The 19,235-nt window shown below is 43.0% G+C and overlaps 1 protein-coding gene across 8 annotated transcripts in view; it reads left to right on the plus strand.

The window, feature by feature from the left end:
- UNC80 (unc-80 homolog, NALCN channel complex subunit) overlaps positions 1–19,235 on the plus strand; it is a 187,766-nt gene that overhangs the window by 100,640 nt on the left and 67,891 nt on the right. For 6 of the 8 annotated variants that reach the window (XM_084643900.1, XM_084643903.1, XM_084643905.1 and 3 more), the window contains exons 25-32: positions 518–651; positions 4,014–4,179; positions 7,734–7,937; positions 9,614–9,714; positions 11,672–11,869; positions 13,554–13,661; positions 15,270–15,408; positions 17,480–17,661. In XM_084643900.1, the coding sequence (XP_084500026.1) occupies positions 518–651; positions 4,014–4,179; positions 7,734–7,937; positions 9,614–9,714; positions 11,672–11,869; positions 13,554–13,661; positions 15,270–15,408; positions 17,480–17,661 (1,232 nt within the window). The remainder of the gene's footprint in view (positions 1–517; positions 652–4,013; positions 4,180–7,733; positions 7,938–9,613; positions 9,715–11,671; positions 11,870–13,553; positions 13,662–15,269; positions 15,409–17,479; positions 17,662–19,235) is intronic. The other 2 variants (XM_084643906.1, XM_084643907.1) reach the window with 1 other exon arrangement.

A 19,235-nucleotide genomic window follows, 5' to 3' on the forward strand; every position in this document is an offset into this window, starting at 1 on the left:
CTTGTATGTTGACTGTTCACAATGATGTGTATGATTTTAAAAAGAACAAGCGTGACAATGATGCTACCCTTTCCCAAGATTATTGCCCTGATAATCTCACTTAAGATGGCTGGTGATTTGGTATTGGTTTGAGTTCATCTTCATTTAGGACACAAGCTTAGCCATAATGGTAATCTATTTGGCTGGATGCAAAGGTGTAAAGGACATAAGAGTATCTGTTTCTAAATCTGTATTGTGCTAATATATAGTATTGTATGTAGAGTTTATATTTTGAGATCTCTTCGAGTTAGCAGATGTTTTGATAACAACGTACCATACAGTATATGGGATTTGTGCTGACAGATAGATATGTGCATGGATCTGTCCTTTTAATATTAGAAAAGTAATATAGGAGTCTAGAATTTAATCATAACACTTTTTTCATATGCACCTTGCATCGTGCACCATGTGTGTCCATCAATTCTTGGTTCCAAATTTTGTATCATGTTTTCTCTTACCAAGCAAATCTCATTTCCAGGCACTGTGAACCCTACTAAATGTGGTTGTCCTTTTGCCCTGAAGATGGCAGCATGCCAGCTTCTCTTGGAGATCACCACCTTTCTTCGAGAGACCTTTCCCTACATGCCCAGGCCACGTACTGAGCCTCTCCTGGTAAGTGAGCCACAGGAATTAGAGATGAAGAAGTTCCCATGAGGTTATTTTCCTCATACACCTGATGAAAAGGATAGATTGGTGGCAGGGATTTAACTGTGGTGAAGTTTCCACAGAAGGCTGAACGATTAAGACACACCATTTCCATTAATGTTAATGAGAGTCTTAGACCCAAATCTCAGTATGTCACTAATGGCAATATACCTGACAGGCTGACATGATGTGGCATCACAGCAGTTAGAGTTTGAAGTTGGTTGCTAAAATATTTTACAGACCTCCAATGGAGTGAGTCAGCCAAAAGGAGGAAATCAGCGTGGCTCTTTGTTGACATTTTCACTATGTAATAAATGGCAGCATTATAAAACAGTGTTACAAAACTACAGGGTCTTAGAGGTGGAAATGCATCTTACTAAAACAGATATGTTGAAAGTAAGAACATCCTGGGTAATTAGGATCTGTAGGGATCTGTGTCTTTGAGCCACACAGAAATGCTGCCGATTAAGAAGTTTTCAAACTCTGCTATGGGAGAGGAAGAGGAGGACTTGTTTTGTAGTGTGAAGCTGGAAGAAAACTTAGTCTCACTATGTAAGAGTCTATCAGAAATAATAGCATTAGCCTGACAGTTTGAATCTTATACAAGTGCTGAACAATTATGGCCCCTAACATTCAGGAAATAAGGTGAACTTAGTGTTATGTTTTGAGTTAGAAATGGGTTAATGGGGGTTTCTTTGCACAAAGAAAACTTTCTGGCTTGCTTGTGCTTTTAAAGAGAACTGGGCGTATGAAGATTTGGTTCCTTTTTGTTGTTGTTACTGATAAAGCCAAGTTTATACAGACATAAACCTGGATAAGACATAAACCTGGATAAGAGCCTGACTTACGTCTGCAGTGAAAACGTTCCCTAAATGCGTGGTTGATTCCGAGATGTTCTAAGCATTTGCAGATTCCACACATGTCAGTGGGGCCTTGTCTAGACTAGAGGACTAGAGAACTAAACCGTTTGTATCTGAACCAATAATGATGAGCCAGTTTACCCACCAACAGTTCCCTCCACACCCTCCGGCAGCCAACCTCCCCACTCCTCACCTCCTTCTCACCCGCCTGAGCACGCCGCGTCCCTGCTCCTCCCTTTCCCACCTGCCTGCTGCCTAACAGCTGTTTGGCACCACTTAGGACTTTCCGGGAGGGACGCAGCGCGCTCTGGGGAGGAGGCGGAGAAGATGCGGGGAAGGGGCAGGGCGGGGCTGGGTGGGAAGAGGCGGGGTGGGGGAGTCAAGCAGCCACTGGGCAGAGGGGAAGTCAGCGCCTATGGGCTGATTTGCTTTAAGTTTTGCCTTGTATTCCAAAACCATTTCAGTTGCAATGTGATCTGAATGCCTCTCTCACAGTTCCTGGGTCATCTACCACAAGCAGTATGTTGTGGGAGTTTTTGTAAAGCCAAAGGTACACTGGGGGGGGGGGGTCAATGAAAGATTAATTGAACCCTTTCAGCTAGTCTGCATCCACATTTGTTCAGATTAAACCAGTTAAACTGGGATTTTCAGCACTGCCTAATGGAGTTGATGTGCCCAATTCCCAGTGAACTGAGGTGTCCAACTCCCCAAACGCTCCTTTGAAAATCCAGCCTTAAACTGATGGTTAAGCAAGTGGAAAAGTCATCTGTTCTTATCGCTTATTATATCATCTGTTGGACCATTTAGGTGGTTTTCTGAGGGGCTGCAAAGTGTTCTACAAGTGTTCTAAGGGCTGTAACTGGTCTAATTTCTCTCATGCAAAGCAATTACACATGTTCAGCACCACTAAGTCTGTAATGTTTCTATTCTTTTGTATGTTTGTGTGTTTGTTTTTGTGTTCGGGAAAATTCACTTTTTTCAAAGCAGCTTTTAATATAACAGAACGTCACACACTCCTATTAACTCCCAATAACTTCAGTAGGAGTTACAGGTGTACAGCCATGGACGAAATCTCCTGAGTGTGAGATAAGAAACTGATATTTCCTCATGATTAACCTTTTTGATTGTTTTAAGACAGTTTACTGCAGGGGTAGTGTGTAGGCAGACCATGTGCCAAGTCCGGACCACCAGATGCTTTTGAACAGACCCAAAAATCTTTTTATTTACTTATTATCATTATTGTTATTGTTTTTGTATTATTTTCTCCGGAGTCTGGACCTTGACTATACCTTGGCCAAGAAATTTGGATCTTGACAAAAAATAATTGATTACCCCTCATTTACTATAACACCTCTTCCTCGGTTAAGCCTGACAAATAGCTCTGCCATTTTACATTTCTATACCCTAGTGGTTTTCATGCGGAACAGTCTCCAAGATATCAGTGTCATCAAGTGGATGTTGTATATAAAATTATAAACGAGTGGGGCTTTTTAACTGCACTCACTGTATGTGCTTCTCACCAGCCATTTTGAAAACAGAACCCTATGTGTTTAACCTGCCTTTTTTTCAGTCTCTGCTAAGGGAAATGGATGTGTATATCTGAATACTGGCATAATTGGGTAATGTTGCCGCTTTGGAACGAATGGTTCGTCAGTGTTCAGGGCATTGCAGGGCTGTTTCTGCCAGGAGGAGAAATGGATGATCCGAGTCGGGTGCTGTCCTGTTTGTTTACCAAGAAAGAACACACAGTCCTGTTTTCTTGAAAGCAGCAGAAACAAACAGCAGGCAGTTTCCTTGCTCGCTATTTACAGGTCTGCCTCTCTAGTCAGTTCTGTGCCCAAGGAGCTCTGTCTCTCTACTCTCTTTGAGGGCCATGCTCACGACTGCTTCTCTTGCTGTCTGCTGGCGTTTTCTTTGTTTTTCTGCCTCTGACGCATGCGTGCGCACATACACACGCACACATAGCCAACTGCAAGCAATCCCCTATCCCCGCTGTGTTTGTCACCAGTCCCAGGGAAATCCCCCTGACCACACAGTTCATGTAGCCTAGTGGCTCAGGCAGTACCCTCCTGGTGGTTCCAAATATCAGTACATACAGGGGCATTATATTGCTCTATCCGTTTAGCCTGAAAGAAGGGTGATTAGCATACCCATTGTCTTTAACCAGATCTGTGATCGTCTATAGATCAGAGGCCCAGTTGATGGCAGCTATTAATATCTTCCAGCAGAACAATATCCCCTTGCATTGAGTATACAGTAGCTGAAAGCCAAATTCAATCAGGATTTGAAAATGTGTCAGTGTAGGTTAGCTATGAAGGGATTAGGTTAACTGGAAATTTAGTTCCAGATGGTAGAAGTAGGATTTCCATTTGAGGGCAGGTCTTGCTATAATGATAATTCTTTGTTGCTGGAGAAAAGTATAAGAGCTTATGCTATTTACATGTTTCTATGGTCCACATGATGCGACAGGACCTGGAGAGCTGCAGGTTGCGTCTGGACCCTGAGCTGGACAGGCACAGGTATGAGAGGAAGATCAGCTTTGCTGGGATTCTGGATGAAAATGAAGATTCAAAAGACTCCCTGCACAGCAGCAGCCACACGCTCAAATCTGACACTGGCTGCGAAGAGAAGAAAGGTTTGTCAGTAGAGTGAAGCTTTCATGTTGTCAGGGCTTGTTATGTGATGCTGTATTTTATGTCTCTTCATTTCCATAGGCTGTGTTAAAAAGCAGGAAGCCATAGAGCCACATGGCATGAATAATTTTTGAGCTACCTTTAGACTGCCATGTTGCATATGTTATGTGTGAAAAACAAAGATTTTTAAGTCATCCAGGTAATGATATTAGCAGAACCAAACAGTGGTTCTGAAAAGCAAATGGTGTAAATTCAGTAGTACCTTTTGGTGCAATGCTTAGTTAGAAGTAACAGTGTTTGATCTGATTTTTGTATTTTCTTATACTATTCTTCAATGTGGGATAAAAACCACACATGGGCCAAAAGATGGGATCCTTATGTAAAAATCCCTACCTGTGTTCAGAGGTCATGGCATTTAACAGAACCCCGGACCTCTTTTGGTTCTTTACTACCACATGAAAAACACCTACCTATGTGGCTCTTGATGGCTAGCAGGTTAATATTACCAGCATATTGCGTACTGTACAAGCAAAGCTCAAGCTCACTGTGTTTGGTGAAGGCAGCAGAATGTTTTCCATTTTAAAACCATCTCATGCAAAATCCCCATACTATATGACGGTACAAGTGTTGCAATACAATATGCAGTCAGTAGTTACTTGACATTTGCTATTCGAGACTGAATGCTCTGGACAGTTACCTGTAAATGACAGTCGAGTTTGTGTGTTTTAGTGTAGAACATTTGCAAGGCACACTGTTTAAAATCTCTTTCATAACAGACATGTAAAGACAAAGACTTTCTGTAACAATTTTTTTTAAAGGGATGGGATTTATGGTTTGTGATCTTGTGAAGAATTATACTTGTGTGCTAAACAATGCAGATCATCGAAGCGTATCCACAGTTGTAGCTTGCCTTTGAAGTCAACCATGAGATTTCCCTTGACTATGAAGGGCTTTGGATCAGGCCCGTATTGCATTCACGCTCATGGTTGAGCTGTGATTCCATTCACAAGTAGATACATTCATATATGAAACATTTCCAAGAATTACTTGTAAAACTGCTTCAAAAAATACATGGAATGGGACAGCTACTGATAGCGAAGGCAGCTTACCATCAAACTGCAGAGTCATCTTGAAGATTTCTCATATAACCCACTTCCTTTTCTTCTGACTCTTGGTAGCAGCCATGGAACGCACAAGTCTCCAGAATTTGACATTGCCAAATAAATCAGGATGAGAAGTCCCTTATGTATTAGGTGGCCAAATCTTTTAAATTTTAAAAAGGCTTCCATAGCAACTGCCTGCAACCACCCTGTGCTGTGATGCCATCAGATCTTTTGAGGATAGCAAGGTTGAGGTGGCAGAGTACATGTATAGGAGGCCTCCTTGAAACATTAGGTGTTGCAAGAAATGGTGGTGGTGACAACATGGAATTGGGGGTGTCCCCCCCCCCCGCATGGTTACTGTGCTGCACACTTTTGGATACAATGTAAAATCTTTTTTTTCTCAAGAATAGTTCCAGCTCATTCTGCTTAACTAAATTCTCCCTGCCGTTTCAGTAAAGCATGGGGGTCCTTCTTCACTTCTTGCCCCCAGGTTTGGTGTAGTATTGCTGTGCAAGTTTTACAAAGCTGCTATGTTGCATCCAGAGGCAGCTGCATTTTAGTGATGGGAAAAGTGATCCCTATGTGGAGGCTGTATTTCAGTTTATACATTAGCAAAGTGCTTTGTAATATTTTGTTCTGAAATAAGCTAAACAAATACAAGATATTATTTTTTTGAAGTGTTCTTTGCTCTGGCTACAGCCTACTCTACTGGGAATTTACCTGGGCTAAAACATAGCAGATGCAAAGGCATCTTTCTGAATCTATAATTGTCTAGCTGAAAATTGTTGTTGTGTGACAGTAATTACGTTTTTCTCACCTGCAGTGACAAAAGGACAGGCCTCTTTACTCGAATCTCTTTGACAAGTACTAATCCATTTCTTTCCTTTCATCTCCTCTTGAGTGGTAATTACTTTGCTTGATGGTCAACCCAGGTTTGTCTTAACAGCTATGCAAAAACTATGATTTTACTGTGTCTAACCTGCTACAGGTAGGTCCAAAGCATAGATATACTAATTTAGATTAACAGGTAGCCCCTAGAAAGTTTTATGTACTAATTGTGTGCTAAGAGGTTTCTACAGACTTCATGAAATGTGGCGAGGTGTGCCAAAACAGCTGTGCATTTAGCCAGCTGTGCTGAGGTTGAACAGAATCTAACCAGCTGTGAGTTAAGTCTCAGTTCAGACACTGGGAGGGAGATTCTCAAATCACTCAACAGTGATCTGTCCAGCTGATTAATGAGCAGCACTGATTAGTTCCAAAAAGGAGACCCATCCAGCCCTATTCTGTCAATAGGATGTTAGTCACAAAAATGGGTTTGTGGGTGAGGGTAGGAGGATATAAAGCTGGGGAAGTGAGAGGGATTTTCAAGACTCAGAAGGCTGATTTTTCAAGTCCAAATATAATTACATTTATATATTTTTCTTACCTATTTTATACCAAAAGGTGTACACCAGGCCAGTCTCTACAGTGCACCGAAAGGTGATCTTGTATGTTCTTCTCTGAATAGATCAACAGTTTAATGACTGAGTGTTGCAACATTTGGACTCATGTGCTGCTATTGTTTTGCCTTTGAAATAAGAGGAGAAAAAAATGCAAATGATCGGTGCTTTGAACATTGAACCATTTCATGTTTGTGCTCATCAGAAACGCACAGTGTCAATAGATGTATTTTTAGTGCCTGAAAGCTGCTGCCTTGTCTGCAGGAGAGGAACTACATGCTGGTTTTCCTTTAAAGCATTCTAATTATGAAGAGTATCATGCAAAGACAGGGATTTATGCAAATCTAACTTCAAAGAAGTAACATGTACTGTGCTACTAATCTGGCGAATCAGGCTAGCTATCTGCAGTCACAAATGCTGTGAGAATGAACTAGGTGATCCCGCTACAGGGGCAGATCTGGGTTTGCAGACCTGGAATCAGCAGGAGGATAGGTTTGTCAGAGAAGCCATGTCTGCACTTGGCATTCAACCACTGGTGGACAGCAGCTGTTGTATGTGCACCAGTGCAAAGTCCAACGGTGAGCAAAGAAAGCCACAGTTGGCACCAGTTGAGTCTACTCGAGTTTCAAGCAGGAATTAACGCTACCAGTGCCACTTGTGGTGTTCCTTGTCTCTGCTTGGGGTTTCTACCAGTGCAGTTTACCCATTTGCTGGACATGAGTGGTCAAAGCAGGGTTAATCCCAAGTATAAACAAGCTCAGATCTGATGTTACATGTCTCCAGGAAAGAAGATTCTGAGTACATTTCTGTAAAAAGAATCCAACACTGAGTGATCGATAGAGCTGCATTGGCGCTGGCTTTGGAGGGAGCCTCTTGCCCATTTTCCTTGACAGAAGTAAAGGTGCTGCAATATAGGCTGACAATAAGGAGTGGAGGGGGAAGGGTGGGCTAGGAGTTTTTTAAAATGGGGGAAAATTAAGGGGAAAAAAGTCCTCTTTTATTCTTTTAATACAGTTCCCAGCAGGAAGATCAGGATAGGAGGCTCCCGCTTGCTCCAGATTAAAGGAACCCGCAGTTTCCGGGTGAAGAAGGGGGGTTCCCTGTCCAGCATTCGCCGGGCCGGCAGCCTAAAGAGCACCAAGTTATCACGGCAGGACTCAGAGTCTGAGAATGAGGAGCTGCAGCTGTCCCACAGCAGGGACACTGTCACTGACATAGGTAACATAGATGAGATGGTCTAAAAAGGGAGCGGGGCTATTAGGCAGCATTCAGATTCTGAAATGATTAAAGCAGGTCCAGAAACAATAAATAAATATAAAGATTCATTAGAGTAGGAGAAATCTCCATCTCTCTGAATTAAGCAGCTGTCTTTTCCTCTTCATGGATTGCATAAGCTAACACCCAAGAAGGCCAGAGTTCAAATCTTGCCATTGATGCACACTGGAATGTAAATTCTGTTCCACACAAAGGTTGTCAATTTAAATCTCAGTGTTAGTGTATGAACTCTTAAAATACTGGCATTTACCAGACTGGCAGCCAAATTCATGCTGTGCTTAGGAGGAGGTACACACACACAAATCATATGATATAGATATATGACATTTACAAATCATATTATATATATATATATATATATATATATATATATATATATATATATATATATATATATATATATATATGCCATTATATGTAATATATATATATAAAATATCATTACATTATATATGATATTTTATTATCCATGACAGTAGATATTGTATATGTATACATGCACATTTTATATTGTATGATATTATATGTGTGTACATTTTATATTCTATATTATATCATATAATATTCCAGACATATATGTCATTTGAGAGTGTAATAGATATCTATTAATATATGTAGAATGTAAAATTATTTTATATATAATGGCCTCCGTCTTCAAAAAATTTGTCCTTATACATTTATTTGATGGAAACAAAATGGACCCCACATCACAAGAAATCTCCATTGCAATTGGCACAAAGTGATAGGGACATCAACAAAGATGTCAAGGATTGGATAAAGCCTGAGGGCTGAACTAATCTCCCAATCTCAGAAGCCCTTCTGACCCTGTCTGCTTTGCCCATGCTGTACCTCTTGTGGATAAATAGGAGAGCTAGTTCCTAATCTGGATACCTTTGCAAATCATAAATTCACTTGAAAAAGAAAAAAGAAGACAGGACGAACCTGAGTTAAACCAGAGCTACCCCCTAATGATATTTATGGTAAAATGTTTCCAAACGCAACTTCTGTTCTAAAACGTGGGCATTATGGAAGACCCCTAAGCAATAAGTGGCTGCCGGAAACACTGGGATCAGTTCAGTGACAAGTCAGAGTTCTCTCCCTTGCCCTAGTTCTCTAGAATTAGCGTGCACAGAGTGTGGATTTTTTTCCCCTTTCATCCCCGTTTATATTAGTGTCTTCTCATGGGCAAGTAACGGTGACATTACCTGGTGGTGGCAACAGCAGCAGGCTGATTCCACTTCGGGCTGGATTTTTGTTGATGGTTTTAACCACAGAGCCCAGTCAATGCAGATCATTGAACTGACAATTTGCAGCATCTTAGTGATGCAAGGAATTTGTTTCCATTGTTTTTGCTCCTTCCCCTCTCCCAAAAATGGGAACAATGCTCACCACTGACTAGTTGGCAAATTAAGAGTGACTGAGAATGGTGCTTGTAATTGCCAGTCCAGCTGATGACAAGAGGGAGGAGGGTTCCAAAGGCAGTCTATGTCATACAGCAGGTTCTGTATACTGTGATTGGTCTCAGCAAGGCTGGCCTGTCTTACAAGTACTTTCCCTAGCTTTTAAACACATGGGTAGCAGTGAAAACCACCACATTTTGGGGTATTTTTCTTTTGAAGAAGGGAGCCCTTGGAGTGCAAGTGAGCCCAGCATTGAGCCTGAAGTGCTGAGTAACACAGGCACGGAGGAGAATTACCATCGGAACATGTCGTGGCTGCATGTAAGTACAGGACCCTCATGATGCTCTCAGACCTAGCACTTTCAGGTTTCAGAATGAATGATTATGATACAGTAGTGGTAAACTGTTCACAATTCATGCTTAGTTAGCGTAGCATTAGGGCTTTAAAGTGTCTGTAGGCTGCAGCCATTAAAGGGTGGCTGCTCCCCCTCTGTAAAATGGAGATAATACTTCGTTTCTCCCACCATTTGTCTGTCTCCTTTATTAAGATGATAAGTTCTTTGGCCTGGGATCACCCCTTGATATGTGTGTGTACAGCACTTAACACAGTGGAGCTGCAATCTCAGTTGGGCCCTATCTCTCTACCGTAAGAGTTCCTAATCTGGGTACCTTTGCAAACTGTAAATTCAGTTAAAAAGAAGACAGGATTCACCTGAGTTATATAGCCCCCATGACCATAGCATCTGAGCTTCTCACAGTCTTCAGTGTATTTATCCTCACAGCATAACAGTGCTATTATCCCCATGTTGCAGATGAGGAACTGAGACTCAGACAGACGCAAGTGACTTGCTCAAGGTCTCCCAGGAAATTGAACCGAGGTCTCTCCAATCCTAAACTGGTACCCTAACTACTAGTCCATCCTTACTGTCAGGCACTACTGTAGTACCAGTTATGATCACACCCACCTTAGAAATATCAGTACATTTGTTTGACTCTTAGTATGAGACACTAAAGGATGCAGTCACTGGTGGACGACTTGATCATATGCATCTGGCCACCAAGGTGTAGAGGGCAGCAGCACATTTTCCCATTATGGGAGGATAGACACACTCATCAATGTAAGGCATAGATTGGAGGGAGCTAAAAATATTTCTGTGCCTGTGCCTGTCTGGTATTTAGTACACATAGATGAAAGCCTGGAGAATTTTAAGGAGTGTGTACTGCAATTAATGTCATGCAGTGATCAACATCTCTGATAAGCAGGAGATATTTTTGCTCTGTGGAATAAAACCAGGGTAAAAAAAAAACCCAGACTATCTGAGTAAACCTGCTTTATTTAACAGTTATTAACAATTTTTTCAAAGGGAACACCAGGCTCAAGCCCTTTTCTGTACACAACCGTGTTGGTATTCATTTCACCCTACAACTCGTGTAAGGCAAAATTCTGGTATTCTTAATGCCACAACTGGTGGAGTAAGTCACTGCTCAAAACGAGGAAGGGAACAGACTCTGACCCGTAGCAAGCAATGAGATTCCGATCTCACTCCAGTTTTACACTGGTGTAAATACACTGACTTTAGTGGAGTTGCTCCTTATTGACATCAACATAAGTGAGGTAAAAAGCTGAAAAGCAAATTAGAATATATATAATTTAAAAACCCATGATTTTTGAGTCCACCTCACGATTTCTGGGGGCCTGATTCATGAATTTTGAATGTTTGGGGTTGGCAGTGCTGGAGCTGTCTTATTTTGGGCAGGGGGTTTGTTAATGCACAGCACCTCCCCTCTTGGAGGCAAATGTGTGGTGAGTGCCCCCCCTCTGTTGGCTTTGGGTATTTCACTGCTAGGTACTTGGGGTTCACTAGTGCGTGTCTTGACCCACAGCGCAGGATCTGAAAGTTCCCTCCAGTGCCCACGTGCCGCAGGAGCTGCTCCTACCCTTCAGAGGCAGCAGCTGCAAGGAGCCCCTAGGAGGTTCTCTCTCAGATGTCAACCTAGGGGGCTGGGTTTATTCCTATTTTGGGAACAGGGAATATCCTAATGCTCCCCACCCTGAAAGGAATGGACTCAAATCTGCGGTGGGGCTGCCAGCGTTTAATGATGGTCACATATATGACAGTTTCTAACCCTGGCCCTCCCCTTTTATTTCACCGGTGTCAGTGACAAAATAGTCTTCACATGAAATGAGGGGAACGCTGCTCATCTTGGGCATTCTCTCACCACCAAACTAGCGCTCCTCAATTTTGAGTAACTCACCACTCCCCTCTTTGGGTTCCAGGTCATGATCCTGCTGTGCAACCAGCAGAGTTTCATATGTACCCACATTGATTACTGCCACCCGCACTGCTACCTCCACCACAGCCGTTCCTGTGCTCGCCTGGTCCGAGCCATCAAACTGCTGTATGGTGACACTGTGGACTCGCTCCGAGAAAACAATGTGCTGAACAATGTGGCAAGAGGCAAAAAGCAGAAGGAGGTGAGAAGGCCAGTAAATACCACCCAGACTATAGTCCCAGTTCAGCAAGGTACCTAAGCTTGTGACATGCTGAAGTACTTGGGTCATTCAGGGCCCATAACTGGCTGAATATATTCCTGAGCTGAAACAGACCAGATGCAGATTTTCTGAATACATGTAATATAGGAGTCTTGTAGGAGTCATTCCAATGTTCAAGTGATAATAATACCCCTTAATTGGAAGCAGAAGTATTTGTGTCCTTGGCACTGTTAAATTCACTTCTTCATCTCATCAATGCAAAGATTTCAGCATCCCCGTGGGTGGAAATTTTTGCTCTGCAAGTTCGTAACATTTCCCTGTCACAGAATAGGTGATTAGATGTCCACTTGGATTAATGGATATATTGATACAGAACAAAGCAGAGAGGAAACAAAGAATGCAGAAATGCTGCTCTTCAGAACACTAAACTGTGTTCATATGTTCATATTGCCTGACACAAACTGCAATGCTGCAGTTAAGCACCAAGGAAAGGAAGCAACCTCTAGAATTGTCACCTCTGTCACCTCTGCCAGCCGAAAGGCCTGAGGTGAGCACATGGCAGAGTAAATGAGCAGTAGCTAAAGAGCTTACTCTGCACTCTTGGGTGTTATTTCAGCTCAAACACTGAATTCCAGTGCAAAATGTTAAGCTATACGATTTCATAGCCCATGCCTTACGAGTAAAGGCTATCAAACAATAGAGATAAAGAAATGGTCACTGGACAATAAGGCATCTGTGCATACACACACAAAGATGGGGATCTTTACATAGGAAAAAACCATATGCCATTTATTTCTATCTAATCCATTTCTTTTTATGTGTTAGCTCAGTGGTTCTCAAACTTTTTCATACTGTGACCACTCTGGCAACTCCCAATCATCTAGCCAGGATCTAGCTGAAACTACGCTTTCATTTAGCAATAAGAGACGCCCAGGATGGTTGCAATGCTTAACACCTGTTTGCGACCTCCTTGGGGGTCACGACCCCCCAGGTTGAGAACCCCTGTGTTAGCTGATAGGTTACCACCATTAGAAGGAAAAGCTAAAGCCACACAATATACAGGAGAAACTGTGGTGCTCTGGATATTGAACATATCATGGCTGGCAACAGTAGGTTTGCTGGTAAATCCCGTTTCTCATTGTCACTGGGCTACATGATGATCAGCTTGGTTTGACTTTCAGGCAGCCGTAAATTCGTGTCCAGGTACCTATTGCTGCTTATGTTTCCCTGAGAGGAAGAGAACAAACAGTGGATGTACTGGTGCAGTGGGTCACAAACTCCCTGGCTAGAATGGTTTTAGATTGGAATTTGTGGACTCTTGACTTTGAACTATATTAAAACACTTGTGTTCTACAGTGCACACTGTTGTAACCTTTTTATGAGAGTATTCTGGGGCACTTTCAGGGAACACATTCAAATTTCTGACTTGGCTTATTGGCCTTGATCTTATTAAGGAAATTAACATTAAAAATAGATTTTTTTTTAAACCTTTAGAATTAGGGTTACTTATGCCAGCTCGCTGGCTGCTGAACACTGTCAGAACATAAGGCCTTATATGGACAGCTTCAGAACCATGGCTTCAGAATCCACTTGAATTAGATTTCCTGGCTTTACAAATATGGTGTCTCAGAGATTGTCAGATAACTGAACTCCATTTCTTTTTCAGTGCTTGGACAAATCATGCTTGAGAACTCCGTCTCTGAAGAAGAGAGTAATGGATATCAACTTGGAAGGAAAAAAGGACTCTGGAATGTTGAAATACATCAGACAGCAGGTACTACTATATCTCCTACCACAGTGACATGCTGATTAGGCTAGGTTCTGCCTTGCCCTTTAGGAGGGTTTGCAGTGAGTAGGGTGACCGGACAGCAAGTGTGAAAAATTGGGAGAGGGGGTGGGGAGTAATAGGCGCCTATATAAGACAAAGCCCTAAATATCGGGACTGTCCCTATAAAATCAGGACATCTGGTCACCCTAGCAGTGAGAGGAGAAAGGATTGTGGAACCTTGAGCCTGTGCAGAGAGTGGGAAGAGTTGGAGTGCGTGACTACTCCTGAATAATACCCATGGAGGTAAACGGCATCCCCAAAATGGGTAGGACGTGCCAAAGAGTGAGCTGGAGCAGCAGTTAAAAGAACCCCAAGTTGGAGTCTTTACCTTTAAGCATGGCCGAATTAGCGCAGGAGCTTTGGTGGCTGCAGCCCAGGGCCCCAGCGCAGCAGGGCTCAGGCAGACTGCCTGCATGCCATGGCCCAACGTCGCTTCCTGAAGCGGACAGCTACTGGCAGGTCTCTGCGGCTTGTGGCAGGAGGGGGGAGACCGGAGGTGGCTCTGCGCACTGCCCCATCCCCAGCACTGTCCCCGCAGCTCCCATGAGAACCAGCCCATGGGAGCTGCAGGGGCAGGACTTGCGGGCGTGGGCAGTGCATGGAGACACGCTGTCCGCCTCCCCCCAGGGGCGCGCAGAGAAGTGCCAGCAGCCGGTTGCTTCCAGGAGCAGCATGGGGCTATGGCAGGCAAGCAGCCTGCCTGAGCCCAGCTGTGCTGCTGGCCAGGAGCAACCTGTGGTAAGTGCCTTCCAGCCGGAGCCTGTACCTCAAACCCCCTCCTGCACCCCAACCCTCTGCCCCAGGCTGGAGCCCCCTCCTGCATCCAAACTCCCTCCCAGAAAGAAACTAATATAACAGCTTTTCTAAGATAAGAAGTAGGCTATTTTGAATTAACTTAACTATACTCTACATGTTTTAAGACTGAAATGTAACCACAGAACAGCTTTATGTTAATCAAAAGGCAAAGTTTAGAATAGCGTTAGTAGTCTTGATGCCATAATTGTGATCATTTTGTTTGAAATTTGGAAAAAGACTTCTATACAGAGGCCCCACAAAATCTAATAGCCCTGGGCCCACAGGACAGTTAATCCAACGTGACTTTACGTGTCTGGGTATTTTAATACCTCAAATAATACGGGTTAAAAAAAGCAAGTGTTTAGATACCAGTTGTGAATTTGCTGCAGTAGAAGTTTGTGAAGACTTGTGTGAATATTTATAGCAGCATGTGTGCTGCCAACCTGAAAAGCCTTTGCTTTCCCTTCTTGTAGTTTATCAGAGTTTCAGTCACTGCGTCAGGGAGCAGCAACAATAGCCCAGTCGCACACCACAATTAACAAACAGCAGATAGTCAAGATGAATAGTTTGCTAACAGCATACAGGCTGAAATATGTTCACATCGAAGTGTGATATGTTCATATCAGGTTAATTTAATTTGCTAAAACCAGACACTGTGGGTAATTCGTGATCAGATAAAAGGGTAAAATCAGTGAATATGTTGTTTGCTAACAATAGTTTACTCAACTCTGCTATGAAATACACTTTCATTTTCTTTAGGTAATGAGCCTGTCCCCAGCACCTTTGTCACTGTTAATCAAGGCAGCTCCTATTCTAACAGAGGAGATGTATGGGGACATTCAGCCCGCAGCATGGGAGCTGCTGCTCAGCGTGGATGAGCACATGGCTGGAGCAGCAGGTAAGAGAACCTGAACCAGAGATTGGTATTGTTGCCCTGCTGCCCATCCATAACAGATATTGGGGCCTTGCAGGTCAGCTTCCTGTTGGAGGAGGAATCAGTGACCCTACCTCTGGGTATGTTCTTGGGGCAACTTGTTTATTTTACACTATACACAGCAGCCACAAACAGCAGGCAGGCAATCCCCTCTTTTGGGTATCCCAGCCGAGATGCCAATGCCAGATTAGAAGGAAACAGCTCTGCTTCACGAATTGACTCTAGTTAGAGATATTAAAGGAGAGAGCACACACTCCTGCTGTGTGCCATAACCCTTCCCCAAAAAAGAAACTGCATCACAAAACTTAACAACAATACATTGTTTCTTCAATACCTCCAGGCCTCCTGGGGCAAACCAGCTCCAGGCAGCCAGCCACACTTTGGAGACTGATATCTGTGGAAATTAATGCTGTTGGCATTGATATTTGCTTGTGGGTAAACAGGTCTCTAATTTTCTGTTTTCTTATCTGGCAGCTACAACAGCAAAACACAACCTTTTGCATCCAGCTCCATTCCCCTCAAATCCCTGTGATAGGGGGCCTTTGTGAGAGAGGAAGCCACTTAAGATCAAACTTGTCATACCTCCAACAAATTTTGCCCCATTTAATTTTAATGCCTCCGGTTTGCAGCCCTCTATTTTCTCTTGTCTTATATTTACTTTGTAAGCTCTTTGAGACAGGAACCATGTTTTGTCCTGTGTGTTTGTACAGCACCTAGCTCCTGGTCTGTAACTGGTGCTCCAAGACATGACTGCAATGCAAATGATGATATAAATTTTATAAAATTTGAAAAATCACATTTGGAATACACCAGTATTACTTCTGGCTTAAAGTCTGCAAAGTAATTAAGGACAAAGGGCCCAACCTTGCACTGGGATCCACTAACATGGACCCGTTTGAGCCCTCATGGGATCTCTTAGATACATAACTTAAGGTACCCAACTCCTTCTCATTTATGTTCTCACGTGCCCAGGAGGCTGACTGTAGAGGTTAATTTAGACACCGTAATTTAAAAATCCTTGGCATTTTTGTACAGCATTATAACCGCATTGTGACAAGACCAAAGGAAAGAAAACACAAACTATTTCTTAATTAACGCTTGTATTGTTTGCCCAAAAGCCACTTACTTTCAGATCAGTAGTGCTTGTGTGCTGAGCTCTTCTATGAGATGCTCAGCACCCTTCACTCCCCCTAACTTCACTTGGAGATGAGGGTGCTCAGCACCTCCCAGAATTGCTCAACACCTTGCAAGATTGAGAACCAAATCTCACTGTAAAATCTTTTTTTCATCTAAAATGTAATGAAATTCCATTGTAAATATTTGGATTCTGAACCTGTCTGGTCTTTTGGAGAGTTATGAAGTATTCATTCATAGATTTTTTTTTCTTATTTTCTATTTTTTAGCATGGGATAATTTACCAGATTTTAAAAAAATTAATGATCTTTTCCAGTGCACTGAGACATTCTCAATAATTTAGTCACTGTCTATCTACAATTGGAATATCCCTCTATGCAGATCTATACAGTAGGATAATAAGATCCTGGACTGGGAGTCAGAAAACCTGATTTCTCTTCCCAGCATGCCACTGATTGGCTCTGTGAACTTCAGAAAGTCACTAAAACACTGTGCCTCAGTTTCCCCCTCTGTCCTTTGTAAAGTACTTTGAGTTGGAAAGTCCTGTAAAAGTGCTGCTGCTTCTTATTTATTGTTATTGATGAATGAAGCCTGGACTTACTTTTTATTCTAAACTAATCGTTGCTGAGATTTTCATGAGAACAAAAGCATTCTCTGTTTTAAAAAACAGCTTTGCTAACATCTTTTTATGAGCAGTTGTGGTGGCTATGAGAGGTGGAGTGACACTGATTCCATTTCATGAAGCAAAACACTTTTTGCTGGTGCTAGTATATTGCTGATTTCATTTTCTGTGGAGCATTTTTTTTGGTAGGGTTTTGGTTTTTTTACGTGACTGCAATTTTGTCTGCAAAACAAATACACTCTGAAAACACTTCGCTGATAAAATGTTCACTCCCTGCAGCTGCCATGTTCCTGTTGTGTGCTGTGAAAGTGCCTGAGGCTGTTTCTGGTATGCTGATGTCCGAATTTCATCACCCTGAAACAGTGCAAAGACTGAATGCTGTTCTCAAATTCCATACCCTCTGGAGATTTCGGTATCAAGTCTGGCCTCGAATGGAGGAGGGCGCTCAACAGATCTTTAAGGTAGATGAGAAGAACAAACACACGGTTGTCTTTTGCAGTTTTGGCTTGTAGGACAGATGTATTGTGACATGATGACAAGGAATTGGCGTTAAGTCATTTCAGAAGAGGAAAAACTAATTCTGTACGCCAGGTTTGTAGGGTGAGGAACTGTATAAAAAAGAGACAAACCCACAGAATTCTGGGTGAAGATGAGAGAAAAATACTTAGTAGGAAAGAAACATATTGCCATAGACAATTGTCACAGTATAGTAAGATGTAGTTCAGCAGGGGGAAAAATGAATGGAACTAATTAGTGTCTCTGACTTTTCCACCAATATTAAATTAGAAGATGATACAACATTTCCATAGTTATTAACAAAAATATCTTGTGCCTGTTATAACTAATTGCATTGAGCTAAATATATAGGACCTGATTTGGCCGTTACTTGTGGAGTCAGGTACTTCTCGACCCGAGCAAGGATGGCAGAATCCATTCCGGCAATATTAATCATGGTTTTCTTTGATTAATGGGATTGGCCTGTCGAGTTGTCTGCTCACTTTTATAAAGATTCTGTACATCCCAGAAGATCATACAGTGTTCTCCTAACCACTTTAATTTTCAATTATATAATGGATGTATCTGGGAAATGGGCTACTTCACTGCAGATTGATATACCAGATACCTTCTGATGTCTAGCTTAAAGGAACAGATGTTCTTCTTTGAGTGCTTGCTCATGTCAGTTCCATTCTAGGTGTGTTTTGCCTTAGTGGTATCCATAGGGTGGGCTGTAGCGCCCCCTTGAGTTCCGCACTCATGCTTTGGTATATTAGGCTCTGTCAACCCTATGCCCTCTCTGTTCCTTCTTACTGCCCATGATGGTTGGTGAGAGCTCCTTGTCTTGCTCCACAAGAGCATTAGCGGTTCTTCACAGCCCATTGTCTGTCGTCTTTGTGTATAGTTTGTAGGTACTTAGTTAGACATTAAGTGTTAGGTTAGTGTGGTAGTTAGAGTCCTGGCTGGGACTTCAACCTGGAGCAGGGTGTGCCTCGTTCCTCAGGCTTCTAGCCATGCTCATCGTGCAGCAGGCCAATGCCTATTAGTGACCCCCATGCCAGATGTTTGAAGTGCTTGGGGAGCAAGGACAAGGGCAGAATATGTAAGAACTTTCGCCCTAGAATCCAGAAGGAGCGGGATATCCAATTGAGGACCCTCCTCATGGAGGCTGCGCTTCATCCTGCCTCGGACCCCTCCCGCTCGGATGCCATGCTGAGCACCTCAGTGTTGGTGCTGAGCGTGCCGCCGGCACCGGGCTCTGCACAGCACCATTCCCCCTCACCGGTGCCAAAGAAGCGGCAAAAGAAGAAGAGCCCCCTGGCATTGGAAGGGAAAGGGGCCTTGGGCAAAGGACCTATGTCAGGTCATGTGTCCGGTTTGACGGGGAGTACCGCTGAGGTTGGACCCCTAGCCCAGCCAGGGATTCAACTGCCAGGAGCAGCAGGGGAACCCAGCTTCTCCTAGGGCCCTCATTGCCCAAAGCGGCCCTGGCGGCTAAAGAACAAGCCAGACAACTGGCACCACAAACACCACGCCAGAC

This window comes from Lepidochelys olivacea, assembly GCF_965140295.1.
Source record: "Lepidochelys olivacea isolate rLepOli2 genome assembly, chromosome: 11".
Taxonomy (NCBI): Eukaryota; Metazoa; Chordata; order Testudines; family Cheloniidae; genus Lepidochelys; species Lepidochelys olivacea.